This window comes from Arvicola amphibius, chromosome 9 (assembly GCF_903992535.2).
Source record: "Arvicola amphibius chromosome 9, mArvAmp1.2, whole genome shotgun sequence".
Taxonomy (NCBI): domain Eukaryota; kingdom Metazoa; phylum Chordata; class Mammalia; order Rodentia; family Cricetidae; genus Arvicola; species Arvicola amphibius.
In genome coordinates, this window is record NC_052055.2 from 40,062,988 (window position 1) to 40,088,918 (window position 25,931).

The 25,931-nt window shown below is 45.7% G+C and overlaps 1 protein-coding gene across 6 annotated transcripts; it reads right to left on the bottom strand.

Annotated features, from left to right (window-relative positions):
* Positions 1-4,966: 4,966 nt before the first annotated feature.
* LOC119823849 (apolipoprotein L3-like) lies at positions 4,967-18,276 on the bottom strand. 6 transcript variants are annotated; one of them, XM_038343929.2, is made up of 7 exons: positions 17,978-18,276; positions 15,575-15,779; positions 15,130-15,231; positions 11,227-11,334; positions 9,781-9,861; positions 8,866-8,992; positions 4,967-5,890 (listed from the first exon to the last, which is right to left on the bottom strand). In XM_038343929.2, exons 5-7 carry the CDS (start codon positions 9,791-9,793, stop codon positions 5,071-5,073), a joined length of 960 nt encoding a protein of 319 aa, XP_038199857.1. In that variant the 5' UTR covers positions 9,794-9,861; positions 11,227-11,334; positions 15,130-15,231; positions 15,575-15,779; positions 17,978-18,276; the 3' UTR covers positions 4,967-5,070. The 6 variants fall into 6 exon arrangements, 4 of the variants coding, with proteins under 4 accessions (XP_038199857.1, XP_038199855.1, XP_038199856.1 ...); XM_038343927.2 differs by having other exon boundaries at positions 15,560-15,779; XM_038343928.1 differs by lacking the exon at positions 17,978-18,276 and adding an exon at positions 16,825-17,710 and having other exon boundaries at positions 15,560-15,779.
* Positions 18,277-25,931: the final 7,655 nt, after the last annotated feature.

A 25,931-nucleotide genomic window follows, 5' to 3' on the forward strand; every position in this document is an offset into this window, starting at 1 on the left:
TCCTTCATCTCCTATGAAAACTCACTGCAGTTCACCCTGCAAAGGATCCGTGTGCTGCGAGCACTGTGGGGAGGACTGAGGTTTCCAGGAGCAGGTGTCACTGCAAGACGGAATGAGTTCAAATCTGGACGGTGATTCGTGTCCACAACGTGAGTGCTCTGCCCTCTCTCTGAGGAGAGAGGTGCCCATCTGGATGGGTACTAGAGACATATGGACCATCGAACAGGGCTAGAGTAGTAACTCCTCACATCTTTAGAGTTAAAACACTAAAAATATAAGGCAGAGAGTGTATGAGAGGCTGCAAGAGAGAAACAGCGAGTCATGTATAAAGATAGGTCCATCAGACTGGCAACTGATTTCTCAACAGAAAAACTTGAAAAGCCAGAAGGACTTGGAACAATGGATTTCAAGCGCTGAGAAACCATTGCTGTTCACCCACTCTACTATACCCAGACAAATTACCGTCGTGATGGAAAGAAAAATGGAAACATATTATGACCAAGGCAGGCTAAGAGAATTCATGATTACAGCCGGGTTTGTCGTGGATCTTGGAAGGAATCTTTCAGAGTGAGGAGGAAGGTCAATATAGCCTAGAGTCTACAGGAGAGAATAAATCACACTAGAGCAATTATTAAGTAGATGAGGACTAGGAAAATATCAAACGTTACTAACTCAGCAAAATGATAAGAATTCATACTTTCAGTAATTAATATCCCTGAATACAAACAGTCTCAATTCCCCAATCAAAAGACACAGACAAGCAGGTTGGTTTAAAAACAGACCTACACAGAACGCTGCTTGTTGCCTTGGAGAACACAGGGGTGATGGTGATCAAAGCCAGATGCCCCGTGAGAGTCAAAAGAGGGAAGACAGACATCCAGGCAAATGGAACTAGCTAGCAGCTGTTCTAGTGTCTCTCAGAAAAAACTTCAGACAGAAACAACTGCGAAAGGATAGAGATGGGCGGTGATTATCGGAGAAACCGGTCAAGAAGGGATCACCATTCTAGATGTGTGAACACCCAGACAGGCGGAACAAGTCCCCAAAACAGAGCTGCTAGGTGTAAAGTCACAGGTGAACCCTAGTGATATAATAGTACCACACTCACAAAAAAAATCAGGCGCTGGGTGGTGGTGAGACATCCTTTTAATCCCAGTGAAGCCTGTCAAAGGGAACCATGGCTCCCAAAGGTTCCTTTCCTCACTGGCTGCTCACTGACCTCCTCGCAGCAGCCCAGTGGCTCCCGAGGACCCTGATGCGCATCCACCTGTCCAGAAGCCACTCCTCTGCTCTCCTCCCCTTGCCTGCCTCTCCTGTTGGACACTGGACATCCATGGCTCTAGTTGTGGGGCGTGTTAAAACTTACAGTGACTGTGTGACATGGGCAGAAATGAAGGGAAGCCTGCTAAAGGAATTCTGGGAGCTCTTGTTAAAGACATAGGTGAGTAAGGATGGCCGGCTGTCCCTTTCTCTTTCTTCCTGCCTCACAGACTGTAGGACCCCTATTGCTACCTGGGGGGGCCGGCCTCCAGTCAGAACCAGAGTATGCAAAAACAGACATGAATTTAGTGATGTCTTCGGAAAAATTCTTATCTATCTGAGGGGGGATAATAAGGAGAAACATGCTTTCTGATGGTATCTTTGTCTTTTACTTCTCTTGAAAAAAATCCTCTCTGAAAATCTCTCTTGCTCTTCTACATCGTTTTCCACAGCTCTCTATGTAGCTCCACACAGCCTCTCCTACATCCAAACTCTGGAAAATTATGTTACCTTTCCAGGGCCTGACTCATTCTCATAACACAAGATAAGTCACAGAGTTTCTCTTTGGCTAGGATGTCACATTAACTGTCCAGTGTGGAACACATGGCTATGTACATGGCTCTACGTTGGTGAGGGGTCCCAGACAGAAAATGTCATTGAAATTCAGGACTTAAACAATAAGCAGTTAGCTGAACCTTGAGTGGTAGGGGTATGTCCATAAGGTCCATTACTATTGTCTACCAAAGCTGCTTCAAGTCTGACCTTGGATCAGTAATAAACAGCTGGGAATTCCTCCTTGTGTATTCATTGCCAGGGGCAACCAGTTGCTTTGAATTTGTTCTGAAGTCTAAAATTAGCTGTTCTTGTGATTGAAAATACAGTTACTTTCCTATGTCAGTCTGAACAATGTAAAATATCTTAGCATTATTTCTATTTATCAAAATCATCTTAGGTTAAGCAGAAATCATTATCCTGACCATCCACAACTGTACGTGTGCCCAATATATGGAATATATCCACGAGAGAAACACACAAGCAGTGGGAAAACACCCATCCAGTTCTCAGAGAAGGAATGCAGTTCTTAGGGAAGAAACGAAGTGGCACAAGAGAGAAATTACAGACAGAAGCAACTGGTCACTTACATTCAGTGACTCCGTGGCCTTCCCAGGTGGGACTCCCATCAGAGTCATTCATATGGTGGGTTGACCTACTGAACACTAATTGTCACCTGGTGCATGCTCCCATGGCCCCCTTCAGACCTTTAGACATGAGGACCATGTGCCAAACAGATCTGGGAGAACGGGCAAGTGAGATAATAAGATGGAGTCTTGGGTGACTCCACACTTGCCTAACAGCATCTGCACAGTGGGTCTCGGTCTTCCAGGATCCTATAGGGCTGTGGACATGCCCACTTCCCAAGCATGCACAACACCCTGTATCCTCGGTGCTGAGATGGAGGAAGGCTCTCTTGGTCAGTTCTGAACCTGCCTTGGACCTAGTCCTTTTTGCCTTCTTGGATGACTGTCCCCTGGGTAGATGCTTTCAGAGATCTCTGGTGGTGTCTGCCCTGTCCTGCTCCTGGAAGTTGAGGCAGGGAACCTCTTTCCCCAGCTGTGCTGAGCTCTCCAGATAAGGCTCTTCTTACTCTTGATTCTTCCTTTTTCATCAGCGTGACTTTAGCTTAGTAGAGGAAACCACAGTGAGAGTCAGGACCATGTAAATATGCCCTGAGCCACAGGCCAAACATGGTGGGGAATGGGTTGGAACATTCACAGCCTTTTAACAGTCAGGATGGGGCTACTGACTCTAAAATCAGGGGTCAAGACAACCCTATCCTGCCACCTCTAACACCAACAGCACAAGCAGATCTCATCCCACCTGGAGATCCTGAAGATCTTCCAGGGAACTGTTCACAAGAACAGTGAGATCACAAGACAGTCTTGCAAATATTTGCCAGCTCAGAGTTGTCTAGAGGAAACATCAGCCAATGGAAATGTGATCTGAATCCAATTGAAGCTATCCTATTTCTATGCTGTATAAATATTAACCTTCTCATGTGCTGGGGGAGGGTCAGCACAAAGGAGCCAGGCCACCAAGGTTACCCTACTTTATTCAGAACTCTAGAGAAGGGGTTGGCTCAGACCAGCTGGACCAGGCATGTGGTTACCTGTATCAGAGAGCATCGACCTTTCAAGTGGCCTCCCTTTCTGTAGAGATCTTAAAGGAGACAGGAATCTTCCATATGAACAGGGACATCATGAGTGGTGTAATCATCTGAGGAACTAAAACAGACAAACCTCCCGGGACCACGAGCACAGAGAAGGCAATTTCATGCCACACCGACAGCCCATTCTGAACCAGTCTGTTTCCCCAGAAGAAGTGAAATCCTTGAGCTCTCAAGGGTTTTGAAAATGTGATTCTCATCCTTGAGACCCTGAGATGAGTCATGACACTTGAAACACCAAGACAGTGTTGTCCTGTGGTGAATGGAAGTGAGGAGACCCGTGTCTAGAGTTGCCAGTTAGCCAACATTACACAGGCTCAATGTGTCAGTGCAGGGGTCCAGCTTGGCCTGACTTCAGCTGTTTTGAGTCCAACCATCAAGAGCCACCACAAGACACCCCAACCTGCTCTCCCTGCATGGGCCCCTGCCGTTGCAGTGGACTGTAGTTCTTTGTTAGGGGTCTCAAGTGCTCTCAGTGCAGGAACCAAGCCTGACATTGGTGGCGTTAGCTGAGACTAGAGCAGACACTTTCTGACTCTGATTAATGCCAGGATTGTCCTGCTCACCACTCCTCCCTCTGAGAGCTGTGGCAGCCCACCAGCCTTCCTACCTTCCTCAGTCTGGTGTTTGCCCATATCTTTCTACCTCAGATCAGTCTGATTTATCCTGACTGCCTTTGTCTTTGGTCCCATGCCAACTTCTTCTGTTGTAATTGACTGCTATATACTCCACTTTTCTAGACCACAGTTAATATTTTATTGAACACAAATTATAGAAGACAAGAGGACAAAATCCAGGTTATCTAGACACTATCTTGGCCATCACACCTCCCCACAGTATGAGAGGAAGCTGAGGGTCACAGACTGAGTCTCCTGTCACAAACATATTGACCCCAAACAAAACTTTGTTTGACATCTTATGTAAATCTGCCTTGACTCTCTATATCCAAGGACCCAACAATGACACATCACAGCACAGACATTCACTTTGATGTCATTGTTTTCTCTGGTGACCCTGTCCCCCTGGAAGGCTGACTACTTCTCAAGAACTCCATCTTTTCTGCTGTCACCACCACCATCCTCAACATCATCTTCATTCCCTCATCATCACCACCACCATCACTATCCAGGGGTCACTTCCTAGAAGACACAAGGGTGAGTTGATCCTGCTGATGCTGGGAAGACTCACCTAGAGATCATATGGACCCTGCTCTCAGGGAATGGGATGTGGTCCCCTGCTATGGCTTCAACTCCCACTCTGGCTTTCTCTCATTTTTAGTTCTCCAGGTTTCCTAGGTTCTCATTGCTTGTTCGTGTACCACTCTCCATCCCAGACCCTCTGTATTGTAGTCCTAGTCCCATTCTCTAGGCATTCTAGTCCCTTATTTTAGACTCCAGTTTCTGTCTTCTTAAAGCACTATGTTTACCTTGCTCTGCTCAGCCAGAGATATAAACACCTCAACCCTCAGTTCCATAGACTTGATCATGTGTTATTTCCCTTGTAATGGTATGCTCCCTCCTTGTCCCCAACCCTATACATGTCATTTACCCTGAACTCTTAACTGCTTGGTGGAGGGATCACTGAGGCTAGACTGACTGCAGATCCTTGTGGAGCTGCTCAAATTCGTGCAACTTCTCTTCTAGATTGTTAGCCAGCTCCCGTAGCGCTTCTGCCGGTTTTGTCTTTGCCCCATTGTGTAAATCCATGGAGTCAGTCACAAGGTGATACACATCAAATCCAAGTATTGAAACCTTACCGACTCCTTTTGCAATCCTGGCTACTCTGGTTCCTAGAGGAATAGCGCGTGATATGAGATTCCTCAACTGCCTAATACCTTCTCTAAACGTTGTGAAGTTCCTGGTTCTGCCTGTCCTGATGGCTTGAATATGATCCCTGAGGGTTTTCCAGGCACAGAATATTTCCACACCCTTACTACTAAATTTGAATGTGATCAAAGGCATGATCTTCAAAATTCTGTCCAGTTCGTCCATGCTGGCTTCAATCAGGCGCCTGGCTTCACTTTCATCTGCCGTTCTGATGGATTCTTCCACAATGGAAGTGGTGACGCCAGTCGCAGCTGCGGCTGCTCCTAGACCCACTGAAGCTGCTGACATAATCAGAGAGGCCCCTCCTGTGAAGGGTGCCAGAACTAATCCAGCGATTGTAGCGGCGATGCCTGTGGAGCCGGACACCACATTGGCGATGGTGCAGCCCTTGTGCACCTGGTCAAGATGGTCAGCCAGAGCTCGGAGCTTCCTGATGTGTTCTTCAAGTTTCCCTTTCAACTCAGGAAATTCTTTCAGAAAATTCTCTTTCTGCTGCCTCTTTTCTGTTTCATCATCTTCATCCGCGGGCTCCTGGGCTAAACGCTTCTCCAGTGCATCACGCAGGGCAGCCTCCTCCTCGCTGTGACAGAAGAGATCATGTTCATGAATAAAAGAGTTAGTTTTTGAAAGTTGAAACCTTGTCAAACCTCACTTTCATACCACAGACCCAGCAGGAATAACGTAGCAGAGATCTGTGATCTGCCCTCTCCCCTGATCATCTGGTACCGCACAGATGTCCAGGGCCTTAGTCCATAGGGCTCAGTGTGTGAAATCAGGACACTTGACAAAATTAGAGGCACTGATAAAATGATTTCACTCAAGGTCAAGTCAATGCCATCACTATCTATGGGAGCCCTGTTGATGAGCACAGGGACGTGGGCTTAGAGCAATTACTCTTTAACTCAGAGAACTACACGTGTTGTATGGAATTCCCCTTTCCCAAGAGTCTCCTCTCTGTCCCTGGTTGCCCTGAAGTCATCTGCAGCCCATGCAGTATCCTGCCTGCAGGAATGCCTGTGCTTGCCTGGGATGTCTGCAATGGACCATTCCCAGCGCGAGCCAGGTGTGGATTCCTCAATCTGAATGAATTCCAAACCTAGCATTCCAAAACTCCACATCTGTCCTCATGGGGCATACACAGTGACAGCACTGATTTAAAGAATTACACAAAACGCCTCCATCTCCTGGACGCAGTGTCAGCATCCAGGCAGATTAGGGTCCCACTAGTAAGAAACTCCACTGTGTATCAGCAAATGGTTCAAAGTGTGGGAAATGCAGGATCTGAGATCCATCTGTTCCCAAGCATTTCCTATGAAAATGCTCAACCTGAAAGATGCGGGAACTTTGGTGCCATTTCTGACCTGCAGAGGAACTGGAAGCCAAAACACTGACCTGAGGAAGATTCACTGAGGCCTGTGTCACTGGAATTGATTTCTTATTGATGTCCATGTAAGGAATCTGTGGTCCTGCCCTCCTGACAGGTGTCTCTAAGTCCCTAGCTCTCTGTGTGTACAGTGTGGCTCCATGTTTGTCCCCTAGATCAACAGTACTGAGCAGTGTTCTCCTGACTTCTTGGACCTACTTCAGGATGAAGGTTCTTTCCTAGGGTGGACTTCCTGTGTGCAATGGTCATGTGACTTCCTGGAGTGCGGCGGTCATGTGATTTCCTGGTGTGCAGTGGTCATGTGATTTCCTGGTGTGCAGTGGTCATGTGATTTGCTGGTGTGCAGTAGTCATGTGATTTGTCACACACTCAATGCAGGACAACACTCCGCACTGAGGAGTAGAAACTTGAAGCTCTCTCATTTCCATCTGGTGGATGTTTCCATTGGCTCATTTTTAACCCTCTGTGCTCCGTGGTCAACTGTGTGGCAACTGTCTTATATGTGCGTTCTTTGTGTGGTTTTTGCAAATTCTCAATCCTGTTTGGATTAGAGTAGTCCTTCATTAAAGGCTAGTGTCAAATATAAAAAGAAGGCTCACTGGGACTCTTTCCTCAGACTTTGTCATTTAGCTGCTTTTGAGAATTTAAAATTATACCCAAAACAAACCTTCAATGCCACAAGAGACCTTCCAGATCCTTTTGCCTGCTGTCTGCTCTCTGCAGATTGCCAAATTCCTTTCCCTCCTTGACTGGATCTCACAAGGTCAGTAGCTGCCTGAGGTGACTGAGACAGGACAGCTGCCATTAACCCTGGCTCCACACTGACTGCCACCCCTCACTCACTCTTGACCAGGTCTAGCCAGAGTCTTGCAAACAGAGGTCACCATGCTAACAGACACCACAGCTAGTGACAGGGTCACATTTGAATACAGCAAGGTCATGAGCAAAGATGCATGGGGCCTGAAGACCACTAATAGTGACAAGCAGGCTGGACATCACCTGAAGTTGGACAAGGCAATAAGGGAAATATTGTCCTCTGAGATGGTGACATGCGATCCCCTCAGACTCCCAGGTTCTGCAAACCATCCTCCAACCACAGTGACTGTGGACTCGTGTCTCTAGCCACACATCCTTTCTGATATTCAGGGGGTGTTTTGTAGAAAAGAATAGAGTCTGGAATACCACCTGAGAACTTCTGAGCACACACAGCACGTGGAGGGTGTGCCCAAACACAATGGTGCACACCCATAAAGCATGAGGTTGGGGCTGAGGAGATAAACACTCTTCTCCGTCTTGCATGTCCTCTGCTAAGGCCTCTTCTCTGTGCCTCCAATTCCTCCATCCTTCCAGCCCTGCTGTCCTCGTCTTCTTCCTACACCTGCATTCTAAGGTCACTGTCAGCCTTTCCTGAACCCTGGCTGAGATCCTGGTTCTGGTCTCTGTGGGCTTTGGGAAGGTGCTGGCACTTGGGTTCCCGTCCCTGGCCTGCTGCCCATCCCAGGCTGTCACCACCACGTCCTATCAGCCTGCATTCCCCTTTCTAGTGAACACAGCTGGGCTCCAGATCTCAGTAGGGACAGTCAGGGTCAACCCATCTCTGTGCAGCTCTGTGTGGTCTCTCGGCCTCCTCAGTTCACAGAGGACCCTGCTGCTGTCACAGCTCCTCAGGTGGGAGGAAAGTGACCGAGACAGAACCTGGGGACATGGCTGATCATGTCTACATTTTTCTCAACTGTCTCACAATAAGTTCTTGATTCCTCAGTCCTACAGGAGACTCCTGGCCCTGGTCTCTTCTCATTTCTAAAGTAGCTCTCAGTGAGAACTTTCAGGGGCACCCACTGTGTACTGGTCACATGCGGAGAGCTGCACACGCATGATCTTATTTTCTCACACTGCAGTCTCATGGTGGTGACACTCCGGAAGTGCTAACTAACTTGCCAAGGTCACAGACCTAGTAGATGGCAGAAACGGTCCCGGCACCTTGAGCAACATCTTCAGTCACCCTGAGGTGATGTCCACCGAGGATAAAATAGTGGAAACATCCCTCCTAGATTGCTGAGAAGAAATGTCCACATCCCCACCCCTGGGACTGCCTAGAGTGGGTATGCCTGCCCAGGAAAGCCTCATCCTCATGGTGTGGTGGGCAATGCAGGGTGCACCACGCAGGTAACCTTGACAACGCTGCTTTCGTCACAAACACCTTCCAGACTCCATCTTCAGTTATCAAGAGCTTCAGATTATCTCTGCACACTTCGTTAGTGATGATGGTCGTTATGTTGTCCACGATGCTTGTCACCACTATATACAAAAAGAAAAAAAAACGAATGAGTTTAGAGGATAATATGGAAGAAGCTAAATGGCAAGTGGCAGGAGGGGTGTGACGTCATGTTCCTGAGCATTTGTCTTTGGGTCCTAATAGGTCTCCAGGGTTGTAGGTTCAATTATATCCTATATATCCATATGTAAAAGCTGTTAGGCTCAGCAACTGTACTTGGGTACAGAACCTCAGTGCCCTTATATCCTAGACAGTCACAGTCATCCTGTGACATTGAGCTTTCTAGCGCTCTTTTCTCTGCAAATGAAAAATGCCAAATGCTTGTCATTTCTTATCAAATGAAAAAATGCCGAATGCTTGTCATTTCTTATTGTCCCCATTGCTCTTTTTATTGTAGAAATACATAAGAAATCACCATTAATAACTATCCACAGACTCAAAATTATGATCTATTGAACTTTTCCCCACCAAAAATTCCTGGCTGACCTAGAACTCACTGTCTGAACCAGTCTTTCCCCAAATTCAGAGATCCACCTACTTCATCCTGTCAAGTTCTAGGAGTAAGGCAGGGCAATAATCTCTACAAGCCTACACACAGGGCTCGGCTTCCTCCAGTCTGCCTCTATATCCTAAGACTTCCATACCTCCCGAAATCACACCACCAACTGGAGACCAAGTGTTAAAATGCATGAGCCTCAGAGATATTATAGAACCAAGACGGCACACTTATGCACACACTTATATGCTTCAATTCCTTTTCCATTGGAACCCTTGCCATCTGGAAGCATCCGGAAAGGAAAATATCGACTACCTGATACTGCCATGAGGACGTTCTGGGTCTGTGCATAAGGATTTCTGACAGGTTTTCCTTAAGGCTCTTCAGGTGGCTAGGCTGGAAGGAGAGGAAGAAAAAAAAACTGTAAGATGCAATGGGGACAGCTGCAGGGAAGGGAAGGGAAGGTTGGAGGGGCCAGACACCCAATGGTTCCACCGGAGTGGCAGTAAAGGACCAAAGGACTGACAGCCATAATGCTTCTCCTCCAGTGGGTTCTGCACTGCTACTTACAGATGCCAGTCATCTGGTCTACCTTCTCCCCTCATCCTGGCCAAGACAGCCTTCTGGCCCTGTTAGAGGCCAAGGAGAATGTCACCAGCTAGAGACATAGCCATAAAGAAAAGCAATATACAATCTATACATAGGAGAAATGGGAAGGGATGTTCTGCCAACTATTTGGTGGGAACATATGCGAATTAATGTTAATAGAAAAGAGTTACTGTATGTTTGTGATACACAAGGCTCCTCATACACACCTCATTAGAGGACCACCATCCTCCATGAGATGAGGACTCCTGTTTGCCCCATTTTAAAGTGGAGGGAAGAACATAAGTCCCCACAAGATTTCATAGTAATGCCGGAACAGGGTTTGACCTCAGGTTGTTTTTATTGGTACCCCATCTTTTAGGTATGACTCCCCACTCTCATCAGCATTTCATCCCCTCCCCATGTGACTATGAGTGGCTTCTCACCTACATCAGAGCCTGTGCCGTGGAATGGTTAAAATTTACGGATGCTGCATTGTTCTCCCAAAGTTCAGACCTCTTTGCTCTGCAAGATCCTGCATCGCACCAGGGCTGGAGTTCCTGTTAGTCCCTGTCCCTGTCCCTGCTCTAGTCCATCCAGTGCTCTGTCTTCCCCCTTAAATGTTCAGCCTTAGGTAGCTTCTAATCACCAAATGAAATGACCACTCTCTTGAATACAATTTCTGCACAGTGGATTACATTCTATAAGATATTTCTAGAAGAAACATGAGTAAATCACAGAGCTTCAAAATTTTAACTTTTTCATAGCCTGGGGCTCAATGTTGCATCAATAATGTGTGAGAAGCCGCATTCCCCTGGGCAATGCACAAGGGTGGGCATTCTCCCTAGGCTACTAGTGTACAGTAGCCTTAAGTAAACAGGAGATCTGATTCCACGTGGGGTAACCTCAGCACTGGAGAGGCTGAGGCAGGTTGGCTGCTGGCAGTTCGAGTACAACTGAGGTGTCACACCGAGACAAACACCACTGGTGTCTGCGTCTAAGGCTACATTTTGGTGGTGAAAAACCCCTCAGTGTGTATAAGGCCTGGGAAGATTCCCTAGTGCCACAATGGGCAGGATAACCAGATCCTCCCTGTAGGCTTGCCCAGTCACTCCCAGCCCTGGATGGCCTATACCTAAGGGCGCTTCTCAACCTTCTAACCCAACCCCATTTTACCTCCAGGACCAGTGGGCTTGGCATGATCCTGACAGCAGCTCCGTGCTAGTAACCAGGACTAACTAACTGTCCAGAGGAATCTTCAGCCAGTGGGAATGAATGTGATTGCTGTAATTTAGAAAAAAGCAGTGTGCTAGAGAAAGATGCCATGCGGCAGAGTTCATGGGGAGGGTATTTTATTAGTGGAAAGGGAACTTAAAAGGAGGGAAGGGGATGGGGAGTCTGGTCTCGGGGGACAGGAGGAGCAGAAGAAAAGAGAAGAGAGAAAGAAAGAGATGAAATGAAGACAGAAGGAAAGAGAGACAGACAGAGAGAGAGAGAGAGAGAGAGAGAGAGAGAGAGAGAGAGAGAGAGAGAAAGAGAGAGAGAGAGAGATCAGAGGTGGGCAGGGCCCTTTTAAAAGGGAACATGGTGAATGTGCACAGATGATTCTCTTTGTGGCTACAGCTGACAAAGTGGACCACAAGGTCGGACCAGCACAGATACCCAAATACTAACAATGATCACAATTCAATTGGCGATGTCATAATCTTGCTGTATGCTAAAATCAGCCTTACCAAGTTTGGTGGGTGGAGAGGGCTCAGCACAAAGGTGCCAGGTCACCATGATCACCCCAGCCTCACCAGCATCCTAGAGAAGGAGCTTGGCTCAGACCAGCTGGACCAGGCATGGGGTTACCTGTGTCAGAGACCAACTTCACCAACTATCCTTGAAGCAGTCTCCCTTTCTCTAAAGACCTTAAAGGAGATAGGAATCTTCCATATGAGCAAGTGACATGGTGGCTGGTGAAGTCATCTGAGCGACCATGACCGACAAAACTCCCCGGACTGCAAAGCACAGGGCCGTGCTGATCACCCATTCTGAACCAGTCTGTTTCCCCAGATGAGGAGAAATCCTCCAACTCTCGAGGGTTTTGAAAATGTGATTCTCATCTTTGAGTGCCTGAGATGAGTCATGACACTTCAAATACCACGACATTGTCCTGTGGTGAAGTGAAGTGAGGAGACCCGTGTCTAGAGAGGCCAGCGAGCCAACATTACACAGGCTCAATGTGTCAGTGCAGGGGCCCAGCTTGGCCCGACTTCAGCCATCTTGAGTCCAACCACCAAAAGCAACCATGAGAAACCTCAGCCTGCTCTCCCTCATTGCCCCCTTTTGCTGCAGTGCCATGTAGAGTTTTGCAAGGGGTCCTAAGTGTTGTCAGTGCAGGAACCGAGCCTGACATCCCTGGTGTTAGCTGAGACTAGAGCATGCACATTCTAACTATCCTGTTTACCACGTATAACCGCTTGGTTTCATTAGACTTGTTCACTGCCATGATCTCTGTGGCAGCCCATTACCTATGCTGGGAACAACCAGGAGGGCCTTGCCCTGTTCTTCCCAGACTGTCTCTGGCCTGGGCTCTTACAGAGGACACAATCCCAGCTCATCTTTTCTTCTTTCTGAGCACTTACTTTTGGTTGCTTTTCTGTCTGCATGAGCAGCTAACTGTCAGGAGCTAGAAGCCGGTGACACAGCAAACATAGAAGGCCATGCTGACTTCACGAGCTGTTGACTTCTGAGAGTCTCCATCGATTTCGCTGACTCTCATCCAGCTATACCCCTCTCATCCTCACTTTAGGATTTTTTATTTTAAATTTATTTATGTGTTTGTTTTTTTAGACAGGCTCTCGTGTCCTGGTTGTCCTCCAACTTTATGGGTCAATGAACCTGAACCTGACCTTAAACTTCTTATCCTCCTCCCCCACCCTCTAAATGTTAGGATTGCAAGCATGTACCATGCTCAAGGATACAAAACAAAAACAGACTCCAACCACAGATTGAGGAGTAGTAGACCATGAGCAAGCCATTTTTTTTCAAGACAGGGTTTCGCTGTAGTTTTAGAGCCTGTCCTGGAACTAGCTCTTGTAGACCAGGCTGGCCTCGAACTCACAGAGATCCACCCGCCTCTGCCTCTTGAGTACTGGGATTAAAGGTGTATACCACCACTGCCTGGCTGAGCAAGCCATTTGAAACTTCCCTTCCTGGTGACACCTGGGGCCACCACCTTGGACCCAGTTCCCTCCAGCCCCACATATTCCTGCACTAATGTGTCCAGGTACTTGAGACTTAAGGCACCTTGGCAGAGTCACCTCCTTCCTTGTCTCTCCATTTCCTCTGTAGACACACAGGGTCAGGAAACACAACAGCCCAACGGATTGAAATCTGCTGTCAATCACTGACCTGCTGTGGCACCCACACTGCCTTTGGGGTTGATGGTTATAGAAGCTTCCAGAATTTTTGAGGACAATCAGCAAGACCTAGTTGTTAGATCACAGACCACTTGCCTGTCCTCCCACTCCCTCTCTCAATCATTCCTTCCTCTTTTTCTCCCTCCATCCCTCCTTTCCTTCCTTCTAGCTTCCACACTGTCTTTGAGAAATCAGATCATGTCCCCATGCCTCTCTGGTCCCCACTTTCTATCATGATGGGCTCTATTACCAAAGGATGTGAGAGGAACAAGTAAACAAATGTTTTTCTTTATTTCTGTCATTCAGAGTCAATCAGACGCCTACTCTGAAATTGGCTTTGAGCTCTGGCCAGGCTCCTCAGTCTCTAGGGATACATTATTAAACTGAGGGATTTTTTTTATCTCACTCTCTCTTATTCGCTCTCTCTTCTCTCCCCAGCTTTATGTCCTTCTACCTTGCTGTCCATGGTGGCTGTCTATCTTACTATTTAATTAGACTTTATTTCTCAATGTACTTCCTCTCCAGGTCCTAGAGTGAAGCTTCCTTTAAGGCTCTGTCACAGCACCTCTGAAGATCCTCTGCTCCCTGAGTGTTATTCTACCTTGAAGCCCAACCACGTCCTGTCCATGGTCACTTTCTCTTCTAACAAAGCTCATGCTAGAGGTTGATTTCCTGTCAGAGCCTTCCCCAAAGGCAGCCTTTCTTACACCAGCTAATGTTTAATGTGCTTCCATGGGACCACATCTGACCCCAAGTATCCAGTGGGCAGAGTTCAAGCACACATCGAGGATATCATGTGCAGGGTGACAGAAGCGTCTGGTAGCTGGTGAGTTTTAAGGCCAAAGGACAAAAGGAATCGACTTTTCAGTCATTCTGCAGTAGTCAAGCAAACCCAAGTCCAGTGACACCAGGGAGCACTCCAAAACTGGAGAGAGTGCTGCAGAGGTGGGGACATGGGACCACTGGGCTTCCTGGAGTTAGGGCTGACTATACAATGCAGGCTTGTGTGAGTGTGTGTGTGTCCCAACCCCCACATGGACATATGAGAGGCTCTGCCCTGTCCTCTCATCCCCTAATAGGTGAGCAGAGGCCAGGTGAAGCCCAGAAGGTAAATGGCTGCCAGTCACCCGCTCAGCCCCTGTCCCAGAATCCTGGTCAAGTCTCTCTCTCCTGAAGCCACAGTTTCCTCACTGAGCCTCAACCAGAGTGTGGGTTCAGAGAAAGAAGGGTGCAAAAACCCTGGGGTCCTTGTGTCTCAAAAAGCAGTTCTTGTCCCCATTCTGTTTAAGTCACAGCACCCCAAAGCTAGCTCTGTGTGTCCAGGCCCCCAAACAGAGATGTTTGGTCCCCTATCCCCTATCTTGTTGCTTCCTCCCTTTCCCAGTGGAGGGACTCTGAGAGCAGACTTCTCTCTGAGGTCTCCCGGTCATGTGTCAGGAACCTGGTGCACAGCTGAGTCCCATCAGTTCTATAGGCCCGTCTGAGGAGCCCCTCATCCTATCTTGCATTTGGGGGGAGCAGCCCGACCCCACCCTGGCTGCAAAGGCAGCTTCATTGCTGCTGTGTCTGTGACCCGAGGCAGATGCCTCACCTTGCTGAACTTATCATGATTCTCTTTCAGAGTGGCTGGGGGAGTATGCAGACATGAGAACTTAAACATTCCCAAACTTACCAGGAATCTTCAACAGGAAGAATTCAGATGGGGCTGGACAGTCCTTAGCTGTGTGGACACAGTGACCGGCTCTGCATCCAAGTGATTATTGAACGCCGCCTCCTGTTGATATACCCAGACCAGAAACCAAAAGAGAAAGTCCCACTTGGCAAAGAACTGACAAACACAGAAAACTTGTGATTTGCTGGATGCTGCCCTCATCCCATGCCCCCAGCTGACCCACTCAAAGGAATGACCTTAGTCCTAGGTTCCTAGCTGAGCCCATTTTAAATAGAGGGTCTCTGTGGCCTGGAGGGGAAAGACCTGGCACCACAGATTTGGGGACCATCCACAGATCATCCCCTGTACCTCCTGGGTTCTGTTCATCTCCTCCATTCCCCAATCACATCCTCAGCATGGCCCCCACCTCCTGGGTGCTTTTGATGCTGACCTTTGTGATGCTGACCTTGGTGCTGCCAAGGATGGTGTGCCCTGTATCTGGTCATCTTTTGTGGGTTCTCCTTCCAGGAACTCCTGTCTGAATCACTCAGTGTCACATCCTCTCAGGGTAACAGGCCCCCAAACCTTCGTAGACCTCCAGACCTTAGCACAGCTGACTCCATGATGGAAGCACCATTCAGGCCACAAACCCAGCACGTAGACAGCATCACCTGATATGAGGAAAACCAAATTCTAATCCATCAAAGTCCATGGTTCTCCTGAAATTCTCTAAATGTACTAACCTTGCTTTGTAGCTTCTGGAGTCTGCTCCTGGCTGACTGTTCTGGTTAACTGAAGTATGCCATCCCAGGATATGGTTTTTGTGCTTAAAAGCTCACCCTGAGAAAGGCTCAATGCAACACTGGGATTCTGAACACAGTTGTAGTTACCGGCAGACAAACAACTACTTTCTATTGGCTCAAGCCCGTGTCTGAGTAGCCTTCTCTGGTGGATCCCCAGGAAACTTTTGGAGATTCCTAGAGACATCAGGGTCTCAGATCCTCTCAGAGCGGGAAAGAGTGCAGTGGTCAAGGACCTCCAAAGGGATGGGAAGCCTGAGGTTTCCCAGGTCCCCAGGACTCCCTTTTGTCACTTCCTGTCTAATGCTCTCAAGGGATCTGACACCTCCACAGGAAAAGGAAACACATTAGAATGTCACCTGTGCTGTCACCTCTGTAGGTAAGTCTGGCTAAGATGTCTTCTGTATAGGTCACAAAGAGAGGCTGGAGATGGTCACTGATGGGTGTCCAGTATCTGTGTGAACCACCACCAGACTCCCCTGCTGTATGAATGTGTGGCGTCCACCCCTGGTGTCTCTACTATGTGTCTCTCTATGTGTTTCTGCAGCTCTACATCTCTGTATTGACCTGACCAGTGACTTTCTCTGGTGTGAGATACCCCCTTCTCCCTGCTTATGGCCTGTGCCCTCTTGTCAGGGACCTGAATTCTTTTGGTTCTGCACACAGAGAAACCCCAAAACCTCTGACTGTCCCACTGACAGGGTGCTCAGTAGCTTTTTTGCTGGACTCCCACTCATGGTTGGAGTCAGTCTCAGTCTCTATGAAGTGGTGGGGAGGAGCTGGGCCTCTTATGCAGGTGGCAGGGGAGGGGGGCTGAAATCTACGCAGAATTTTTAAACAAAACGGGGCCATGATCCTCTTTCAGAGTGGCTGTGGGGGTATGCAGGTGTGAGAGCTCAGACATTTCCCAACGTACCAGGAATCTTCAACAGGATGAATTCAGATGGGGCTGGACACGGTGACCAGCTGTGCATCCAAGTGACTAACGAACACAGCCTCCAGAAAACAAAAGAGAAAGCCCCACTTGGCAAGGACTTGACAGAACACAGGAAACTTGCGGTTTGCTGGATGTTATCTTCTTCCTACGCTCCCTGATGACTCAAAGGAGTGACCTTAGTTCAGTCAGTCTAGGTTCTTGGCTGAGCCCATTTCAAATGGGGGTCGCTGTAGTCTGGAGGGAAAAACCTGCTCTCTCAGACTTGGGGACCCTCCACAGATCAACCCTGTAGCTCTTAGGCTGACATCTAAGCAGAATGTGCACATGAAGGAGAAATAGTTTCCAAAACCACACACTTTCTCTATTCCTACCCTTTTCTCTATGCAACCCCTGGGAATGGGAAAAGTTCCCTGAGCAAAAGAGGAAGTTCCATTCCTTCCTCTTTCATTATTTATGTGTCCTTTTCATAAAGCAACCTATGCAATGGGAAAACTCAAAACCTACCATTCTCTGAAAATTAGAGCCCTCCCAAGACCTTGTCAGGGTGGAGATTACTGCGGAACAATTCTGCCTGGACAGAATGGATTTTCCCTTCTGTGCAACACTGACCAAGGGGACTTCAAATACTTTGTGCGGGGTTCTTTTTAGAAGGATGAATGACAGCTGTTGAAAAGATTTCCTTTGTCTCCCAGTTGGCCCCAGATATTAGAAAATGTTTTAAAATTAGAAAAATGTAAAGGTTTAAATGAGTCCCAGTAGCTGGGGGTAGCTCAAAGGTGTTTAATAAAAGAGAACCGATTGAGAGATGACACCTTATATATAAACTTAAAGCCACTGTCACCTTCTCTGATGATGACACACAGTTAGACTGACAGATTATGCCAGAAGAATATCTTTTATAGAAAGTCCTGCCCCCAGTCAAGGAATACAACAGATTTACAATTCCTGAAAATATGGGCAGAAACCAACCCCTAAAGACTGGCCCAACACCAAGTTCAGCAAATCAGCTCATCTACTCTCTGCAGATTAAACAACACCCAAAGACCCTGGAAACAAAAAAGGAAGCTGTGGTCCCCATTGCCAGGCTTAGAGAGACAGGCATCCTGGTGTCCTGCCAGACCCTGGAACACACCTCTCATGTGTTTGAAGAAACCTGGACCCTCTGGTTGTCATCAGTCTGACTCTGCCAGAGAAGCAGGTGTCCACTGCCTTGGACCTGAAGGATGCCTTCTTCAGCCTCCCATGGGCACAGGTGAGACAACCTACTTTTGCTTTTACATAGACGGACTCAGAGAGAGTTGACAGGGCAAATTGCCTGAACCAGGTAGTCCCGATTTGAAAATTCTCCAGCTCTGTTTGCTGAGACGGAGACTGCTGACCTCGTGCTCTTCACCAGAGGTTTCCTCAGTTTCCTTGCAGTGACGTCTGTCCCTTTATTCGCATGGCTTCAGTTCGCCAGTCAGAGAACACCGCGGTGTGATGCAAGACTGGGAAAGGGTCCACAGGAACTGCAGACTAGCAGGGATGTGGGCCCTCTGCAGAGTACAGAATACACTGGAATGTTCGCAGAGTCTTGAACAGTCTCTGAGATGAGCAGCAGGGTGGGGCTGTAGACTCTCATGGTGGGGGAGTAGAGTAGGGGGTCTCTAAGATTAGTTTCGCCCCACCTGGACATCCTGAAGATCTACTAACGACAACTCAGTTGACCAGTGACGTGACAAGAATTGTTACTCAGGGTGGCTGTCATTTAAGAGTTGAGGATGATCTAGAGGTCATTTTAGCTCAAAGGAATGTGACCCTGATGCAATGGGAAGCATTAGCTGAAGGAACTGTAGGGGGAGTTGTGTGGACCACAGCATCTCCTAGAGGAGGGGTCAGTGACCAAGAAGTCTGATCACCATGGTTACCCTATCACAGTCCATACCCTGGAGAAAGCATGGCCAAGAGCAGTATTCACCTTCTTCCGGTCTCTCTTTTTCTAGCAGCTGGAATCTTCCAAATGAGCCTGTGACTTGGTGGCTTCTGAAATCATCTAATGGCCAGGACAGACAAACCTCCCATGATTAAGAGAGTTAACTATGCTGTGTTTGAGAGCCCTGGATGGAAGTGGAAGAACAGTCACTCTCCCTTGCGATCACAGTCTGGACACTTGTACCCCAAGAACATCTGATTTGTCTTTGCTCATTATGGAAAAACCAGGCCCTAGATAACAAGTGTCAGTTTCAAGAAGGTTCCAAGTTTTCGAACCAAGTGCAAATATTGCTTCCCAGCCTCTGGACTATAAACAATTGTCAAACTGCACATAAAGATGACAGACTCTAGGCCATGAACGTAATATTTTTGTTTGAAGTACAGATAACTTTGCCCTCAGTTTGCCACATGGGTAATTGTCAGGAGCCGCAGGGCCATTTGCTGAGAGAGCACAGCAGCTTTTGGATTAAACCAGAATGAGCTGACCCAGAATTGAGCCAGAAAAGTTGGAAATCACCTGGAGACTTGCTGCTGATAGTTTTGAAAGTTGCCTACAAATTTTATCCAGGGAGAGGACATGGTCTCATGATCAGAAGATATCTGAGTGGGAGCGGAAACACAATTCATGATAAAGTCAAATTCAAAGGATATCTATCCAGATTTTATCCCTACTGAAGGTACGAAAAGGAAAATTCCAAGGCAAAGGAGTTAACTACACTCATAAAAAACACAGGGAATACATAATTTCACACCAGCAAATCCCAAAGAAAGAAGAGAGACACATACAAAACCACCACCACCAACAAAATAACAGGAGTTAACAAACATTGTTCATTAATATATCTCAACATCAATGGACTCAGTTTCCCAATAAAATTACACATGCTAACAGAATGAGTATGAATACAGGATCCATCCTTCTGCTTCATATAAGAAACATGCTTCAACATCAGTGATAGACATTACCTCAGAGTAAAGAGTTGGAAAAAGATTTTTGAAGCAAATGGACCCAAGAAGCAAGCTACTATAGCTATTCTACTATATAACAAAATAGACTTTAAACCAAAGTTAATCAAAGAAGACTGTGAAGGACTTTACATAATCATCAAAGGAAAAAATTCACCAAGGTGACATTTCTTTTTTGTTTGTTTGTTTTTATTTGATTTTTATTGAGATCTACATGTTTCTCTGCTCCCTTCCCTGCCTCTCTCCTCCCCTTCAACCCTCTCCCAAGGACTCCATGCTCCCAATTTACTCAGGAGATCTTGTCTTTTTCTACTTCCCATGTAGATTAGATCCATGTAAGTCTCTCTTAGTGTCCTCGTTGTCTAGGTTCTCTGGGATCATAATTTGTGGACTGATTTTCTTTGCTTTATGTTTAAAATCCACTTATGAGTGAGTACATGTGATAATTGTCTCTCTGGGTCTGGGTTACCTCACTCAAAATGGTGTTTTCTAGCTCCATCCATTTGCCTACAAAATCCAAGATGTCATTTTTTTCTGCTGTGTAATACTCCATTGTGTAAATGTACCACATTTTCCTTATCCATTCTTCAGTTGAGGGGCATTTAGGTTGTTTCCAGGTTCTGACTATGACAAACAATGCTGCTATGAGCATAGTTGAACACATGTCCAAGATGACATTTCAGTCCTTAACATTTATACCCTGAATGAATGGGTATCCTCACATTTGCCAAAGAACTATTTTTCAATCTTTATTTACACATAAACCCTTACACTTAATGGAAGACTCCAATATTCTACTTTCACCAAAGAACAGATAATCCAGACAAAAACTAAACAGAGAAATAATGGAGCTAACAGATGTTATGAACCAAATGGACCTGACAGATATCTACAGAATATTTCAACCAAACACATAAGAATATTCTTCTTCTCAGCACCTCACAGTACATTCTCCAAAACTGGCCACATTCTTGGTTACAAAGCAAGTCTCAACAGATACAAGAAAACTGAAAGAACCCCTTGTATCCTATCAGACCACAGTGGATTAAAGCTGGATTTTAACAACAGTAGAAAGTCTACAAACTCACAGAATCTGAACAATTCTCTACAAAATGACTACTGGTAAAAGAAAAAATAAAGAAGTTAAAAGGCTTCCTAGATTCCATGAAAATGAATGTACAGTACCACCAAACTTATAAGACACATGAAAACGATGCCAAGAGGAAAGTTATAGCATTAAATGTCTTTATATGGAAATTAGAGAGATTTCATACCAGCAACTTAACACAACACCTGAAAGCTCTAGAACAAAAAGAAGCAAACAAACCAAGGGAAGTAGCCATTGGCAGGAAATAATCTGAGAGCTGAAATCAACAAAACAGAAACAGAGATGAATACACAGAGTTGTTTCTTTGAGAAAATCAACAGGATTTGATTTTATTTGATTAAATAGACAAACTCTTATCCAAATTAACTGAAAGACACAGAGAGAATACCCAAACTAACAAAGTGAGAAATAGGGGAACATAACAATAGACATTGTAGAAACCTCACACTTCAAAAAGCTGTGCTCTACAAAACTGGAGAATCTAAAGGAAATGGACAATTTTACCAATAGATACCACTTACCAAAGTTAAGTCAAAATCAGGTAAATCCTTTAAAAAGATCTATAAACTCCAAGGAAACAGAAGCCATTATTAAAATCTCTCATACCCTGCCCCCCCCCCCCCACCAAAAAAACCCAGGGCCAGATGGTGTTAGTGAAGAATTCTACCAGCTTTTCAAAGAAGAGATAATACCAATATTTTTCAAATTACACCACAAAGCAGAAACTGAAGGACCGTTGTCAAATTCATTTTATGAGGCCACAGTTACCCTGATACCCAACACACACAAAGAAAGAGAATTACAGACCAGTTTCTCCCATGAACATTGCTACAAAAAATACTTAACAAAATACTTGCAAACTGATCCTAGAGCACATAAAAGACCATCCACCAATCAAGTAGGCTTGATCACAGAGATGCAGGGAAGGTTTAACATACAAAAAGAGTCTGTCATATAATTCATTATATGAACAAACTGAAAGAAAAAAACCACATGATCATCTCAGTAGATGCTGAAAAAGTCTTTGACAAAATCTAACATCCTCTCATGATAACAGTCTTAGTGAGATCAGAGATACAAGGGACACATTAAACACAATAAACACAATTCACAGCAAGCCTAGAGCCAACATCAAATTAAATGGAGAGAAACTCAAAGCAATTTCACTAAATCAGGAATAAGACGAATCTCCACTCTCTCCATAACTATTCAATAAAGTATATGAAGTTCTAGCTAAAGCAACAAGAAAACAAAAAGAGATCAAGGGGATACAATTTGGAAAGGAAGAAGTAAAACTACTGCTATTTGCAGATGATAGGATAGTATATGTAAGTGACCCCAAAAATTATACCCAGGAACTCCTATAGCTGACAAACAGCTTCAGCAAAATGATAGGATACAAGTTTCACACACACACACACACACACACACACACACACACACACACACACACACGCGCGTGTGCGCGCGCGCGCGCGCGCATACCCACACACAAACAAAATCAGTAGCCCTCCTATACACAAATGACAAATGGGTTAAGCAAGAAATCAGGGAAACAACATCCTTCACAAGAAAAACAAATAATTTTAAATGTCTTAGAATAACTCTAGCAAAGGAAGTGAAAGACCTGCATGATAAAAACTTCAGTCACTGAAAGAGATTAAATAAGATATCAGAAGATGGAAAGATCTCCCATGCTCATGGATCAATAGAATAATAATAGTAAAAATGACATCCTATCAAAAGCAGTCTACAGATTCATTGCAATCCCCATCAAAATTCTAACACAATTATTTACAAATTTTAAAAGGACAATATTCAAGTTCTCCTGGAAAAACAAGAAAGCCATGATAGCTAAAACAATCCTATACATTAAAGAACTTCCCGAGGAATCACCATCCCTGATTTCAAGCTATACTACACAGCTGTAGTAATAATATCTGCATAGTAGTGGCATAAAAACAGACATGTTGATTGATGGAATTAAATAAAAGTCATAGATGTAAATCTACACACCTATGGACACCTATTTATTTTTCATAAACAGATTTTATAAGCCAGATTTATACAATGGAAAAAAAAGAAAGCATCTTCAAAAAATGGTGCTGGTTGAACTATATGTCTGCATGTAGAAAAATACAAATATATCTGTATTTATCACCCTGCATAAAACACAAGTCCAAGAGGACCAAAACATCAACATAATTAAGATACACTTAACAGGATGGAAGAGAAATTGGAGAATATCCTTGATAGCATTGGCACATGAGACAACAATTTCCTGAACAGAACACCAATATTTCAGGCACCAAGATCGACAATTAATAAATGGGATCTCATGAGACTGAAAAGCTTTTGTAAGGCAAAAATCACTATTAAGTAGGCATAACAGTAGGCTACAGAGTGGGAAAAGATTTTTACCATCTTCACATCTGATAGAGGGTTACTATCCAAAACATATAAAGAACTCAAGAAACTAAACATCAACAAACTAAATAACCCAATTAAAAGTCAGGTACAGATCTCAGGAGAATTTTCAGCAGAGGAATCTCAAATGGTCAAGAAGCCCTTGAAGAAATGTTCAGCATCGTTAGCCATCAAGGAAATGCAAATAAAAGGACTCTGAGATTCCATCTTATGCCTGTAAGAATGGCTAAAATCAATAACACAAGTGACAGCTCATGCTGGTGAAGACGTGGAATAAGGGGAACACCCCTACACTACTGGTGGGAGTGTAAACTTGTACAGTCCATTGGAAATAAATATGGCAGCTTCTTAGCAAACTGGCCATCCATCTACCTCAAGACTCATCTATACAACTCCTGGGCATATATCCAAAGGATGCTCTATTCTATCTCTAGGGCACGTGCTCATCTATGTTCATAATGTCTTTATTCCTAATAGCGTGAATTGGACAAACAAGCTAGATGTCCCCTAAGAATGGATAAAGAAAATATGGTATATTTATTCAATGGGTTATTACTGAATAGTTAAAAACAATGGCATCATGAAATTTGCAGGTAAATGGATGGAACTAGAAAAAATTATCCTGAGTGAGGTAACCCAGACCCAGAAAAAAATATGATATGTATTCACTTACAAGTGGATATTAGCTGTTAAGTAAAAGATATCATGCTATGGTCTACTAGATTCCATTGAGTACTCACTCATAGGTGATTTTAAAACATAAAGCAAAGAAAACCAACCTACAAACCACAATCCCAGAGAACTTAGACAACAATGAGGACACTAAGAGAGACTTACATAGATCTAATCTACATGGGAAGTAGAAAAATATAAGATCCCCTGAGTAAATTGGTAGCATGGGGACCTTGAGGGAGGGTTGAAAAAGGGAGGGAAGAGGCAGGCAGGGGAGCAGAGAAAAATGTAGAGGTCAATAAAAATCAATAAAAAAAGAAATGGACATGTATATTTGCTGCTCTTTGAACCATCAGAGTGTGGCTATAAACTTATATGGTGGGCTGGGGTCACCCGACATTATCTCTCATTCCAAGGGCACAAACAGAGCCCATACCACCTGGGGATCTCAAGGCATAATCAGTGACACCATAGGAAGTCATGTTAACATTTGCCACCTTAGAGTTTGAGACTCTGCCAACACCACTGGTCCAGAGGAGACTTCTATTGCAGAAACTGTCAGCTTTATGCTTTCCTTTCAAGACCAGCCAGTTAACAGATATGGAACACAAGTCTGTAGAACATAAGAGGACAAGACCAGCTGATCTGAGACACCATCCTGGGCGCACATCTCCCCCATCTTGAGGGGAGCTGAGGGCTACAGGCTTGCTCACTTCATCTCTGTACCATAAACTGCTTGACCTCTTATGAAAATCTGCATTGACTCTCTACCCACAAAGCCACCACTACTGCCTTCAGTGGCCACAGCAAATTGTCTTGGTAGAACATTAGGCACATTTCATTCAGTTAGGCTTTGCTGGCAGTTTCCCCTTAGCTTTTGGAGGCCTCTCAGCTGGAACCCAGTGTCGGTTCCTAACCTTCCAAAAATCCTGATCACAGTTCTGTTTTTCTCCTTGGACCCACCATATTCCTGGCTTGGTGAAGGAGCTTGGGTGAAGGACTCTCCTTCTCAGAGACTTCTTTATTGGTCCCTTGAGACCTATGGGCATGCCTTTGCTTCTCAAATCTGCCATTCCGACTGAAAACTCCAACTCACACCCAGCATAGCTAGTGAATCTTAAGCACTCAAGAGTGGTCCTTATGTACCCTAGAAAATCAACCAAAATGACACTCTACAGTTCTGTGGCACATGGACTGAGGGAAGGAGATCCCACCCACTCTCCCCAGGCCTGCCCTCTCTGAGGCATCCTGTACCTCTGCCAGTCCCTGCTACCTCTCTGCTTGCTTCCCACTGCGCTCCGCTTTTCCCTTGCACTTTCTGCTGTCCTATTGGCCATAAAACCTCACCACAATACTTCAGGAACACTGTGACTGACTGACAGTTGGGTCCTCTGCCCCCATCCTTTCTGCTGCCAATTCTCCCATGTCACCCCCCTGCTCCCTGCACACAGGCAACTGTGTGTAGCCATTGTCTCTGCAGCTGCTGTAGCCATTGACTTCATGAGCCCCTATACTCCATGCAACCTCAGCTCCAGGAGCCTGTCCTGGTTGTTCTCCAAAATCCACTCCCCAACCCGTACCCCTGCTGATGCCATCACTGCAGCCCCACCACGGTCCCTGTTTCTCCTCCCATTCACAGCTTCCAGACAACCAGCTCCCATGTCATACCCACCTCCTTGGTTATGGCCTGCCACTGCTCCCCACTTCCTGTCTTTAAGCCAAAGTCCTCACTTTGATCCCTGCAATAAACAATCTCCCATTGTTTGTTCTCTCCCTCCTTTTCAGCTGCTTTTCCAACTTAACCCTTTCCTCTCCTCTCCTCGTGAACTGCCTACAATCTGTGCAACTCCTTTCTCTTGTCTCTCAGCTCCCACCTACAATCCCTTCTACTCTCAGTTCCTCCTCCCTTCAGCAGAGTTTCAGTTTTCTTCTTCTCTCTCTC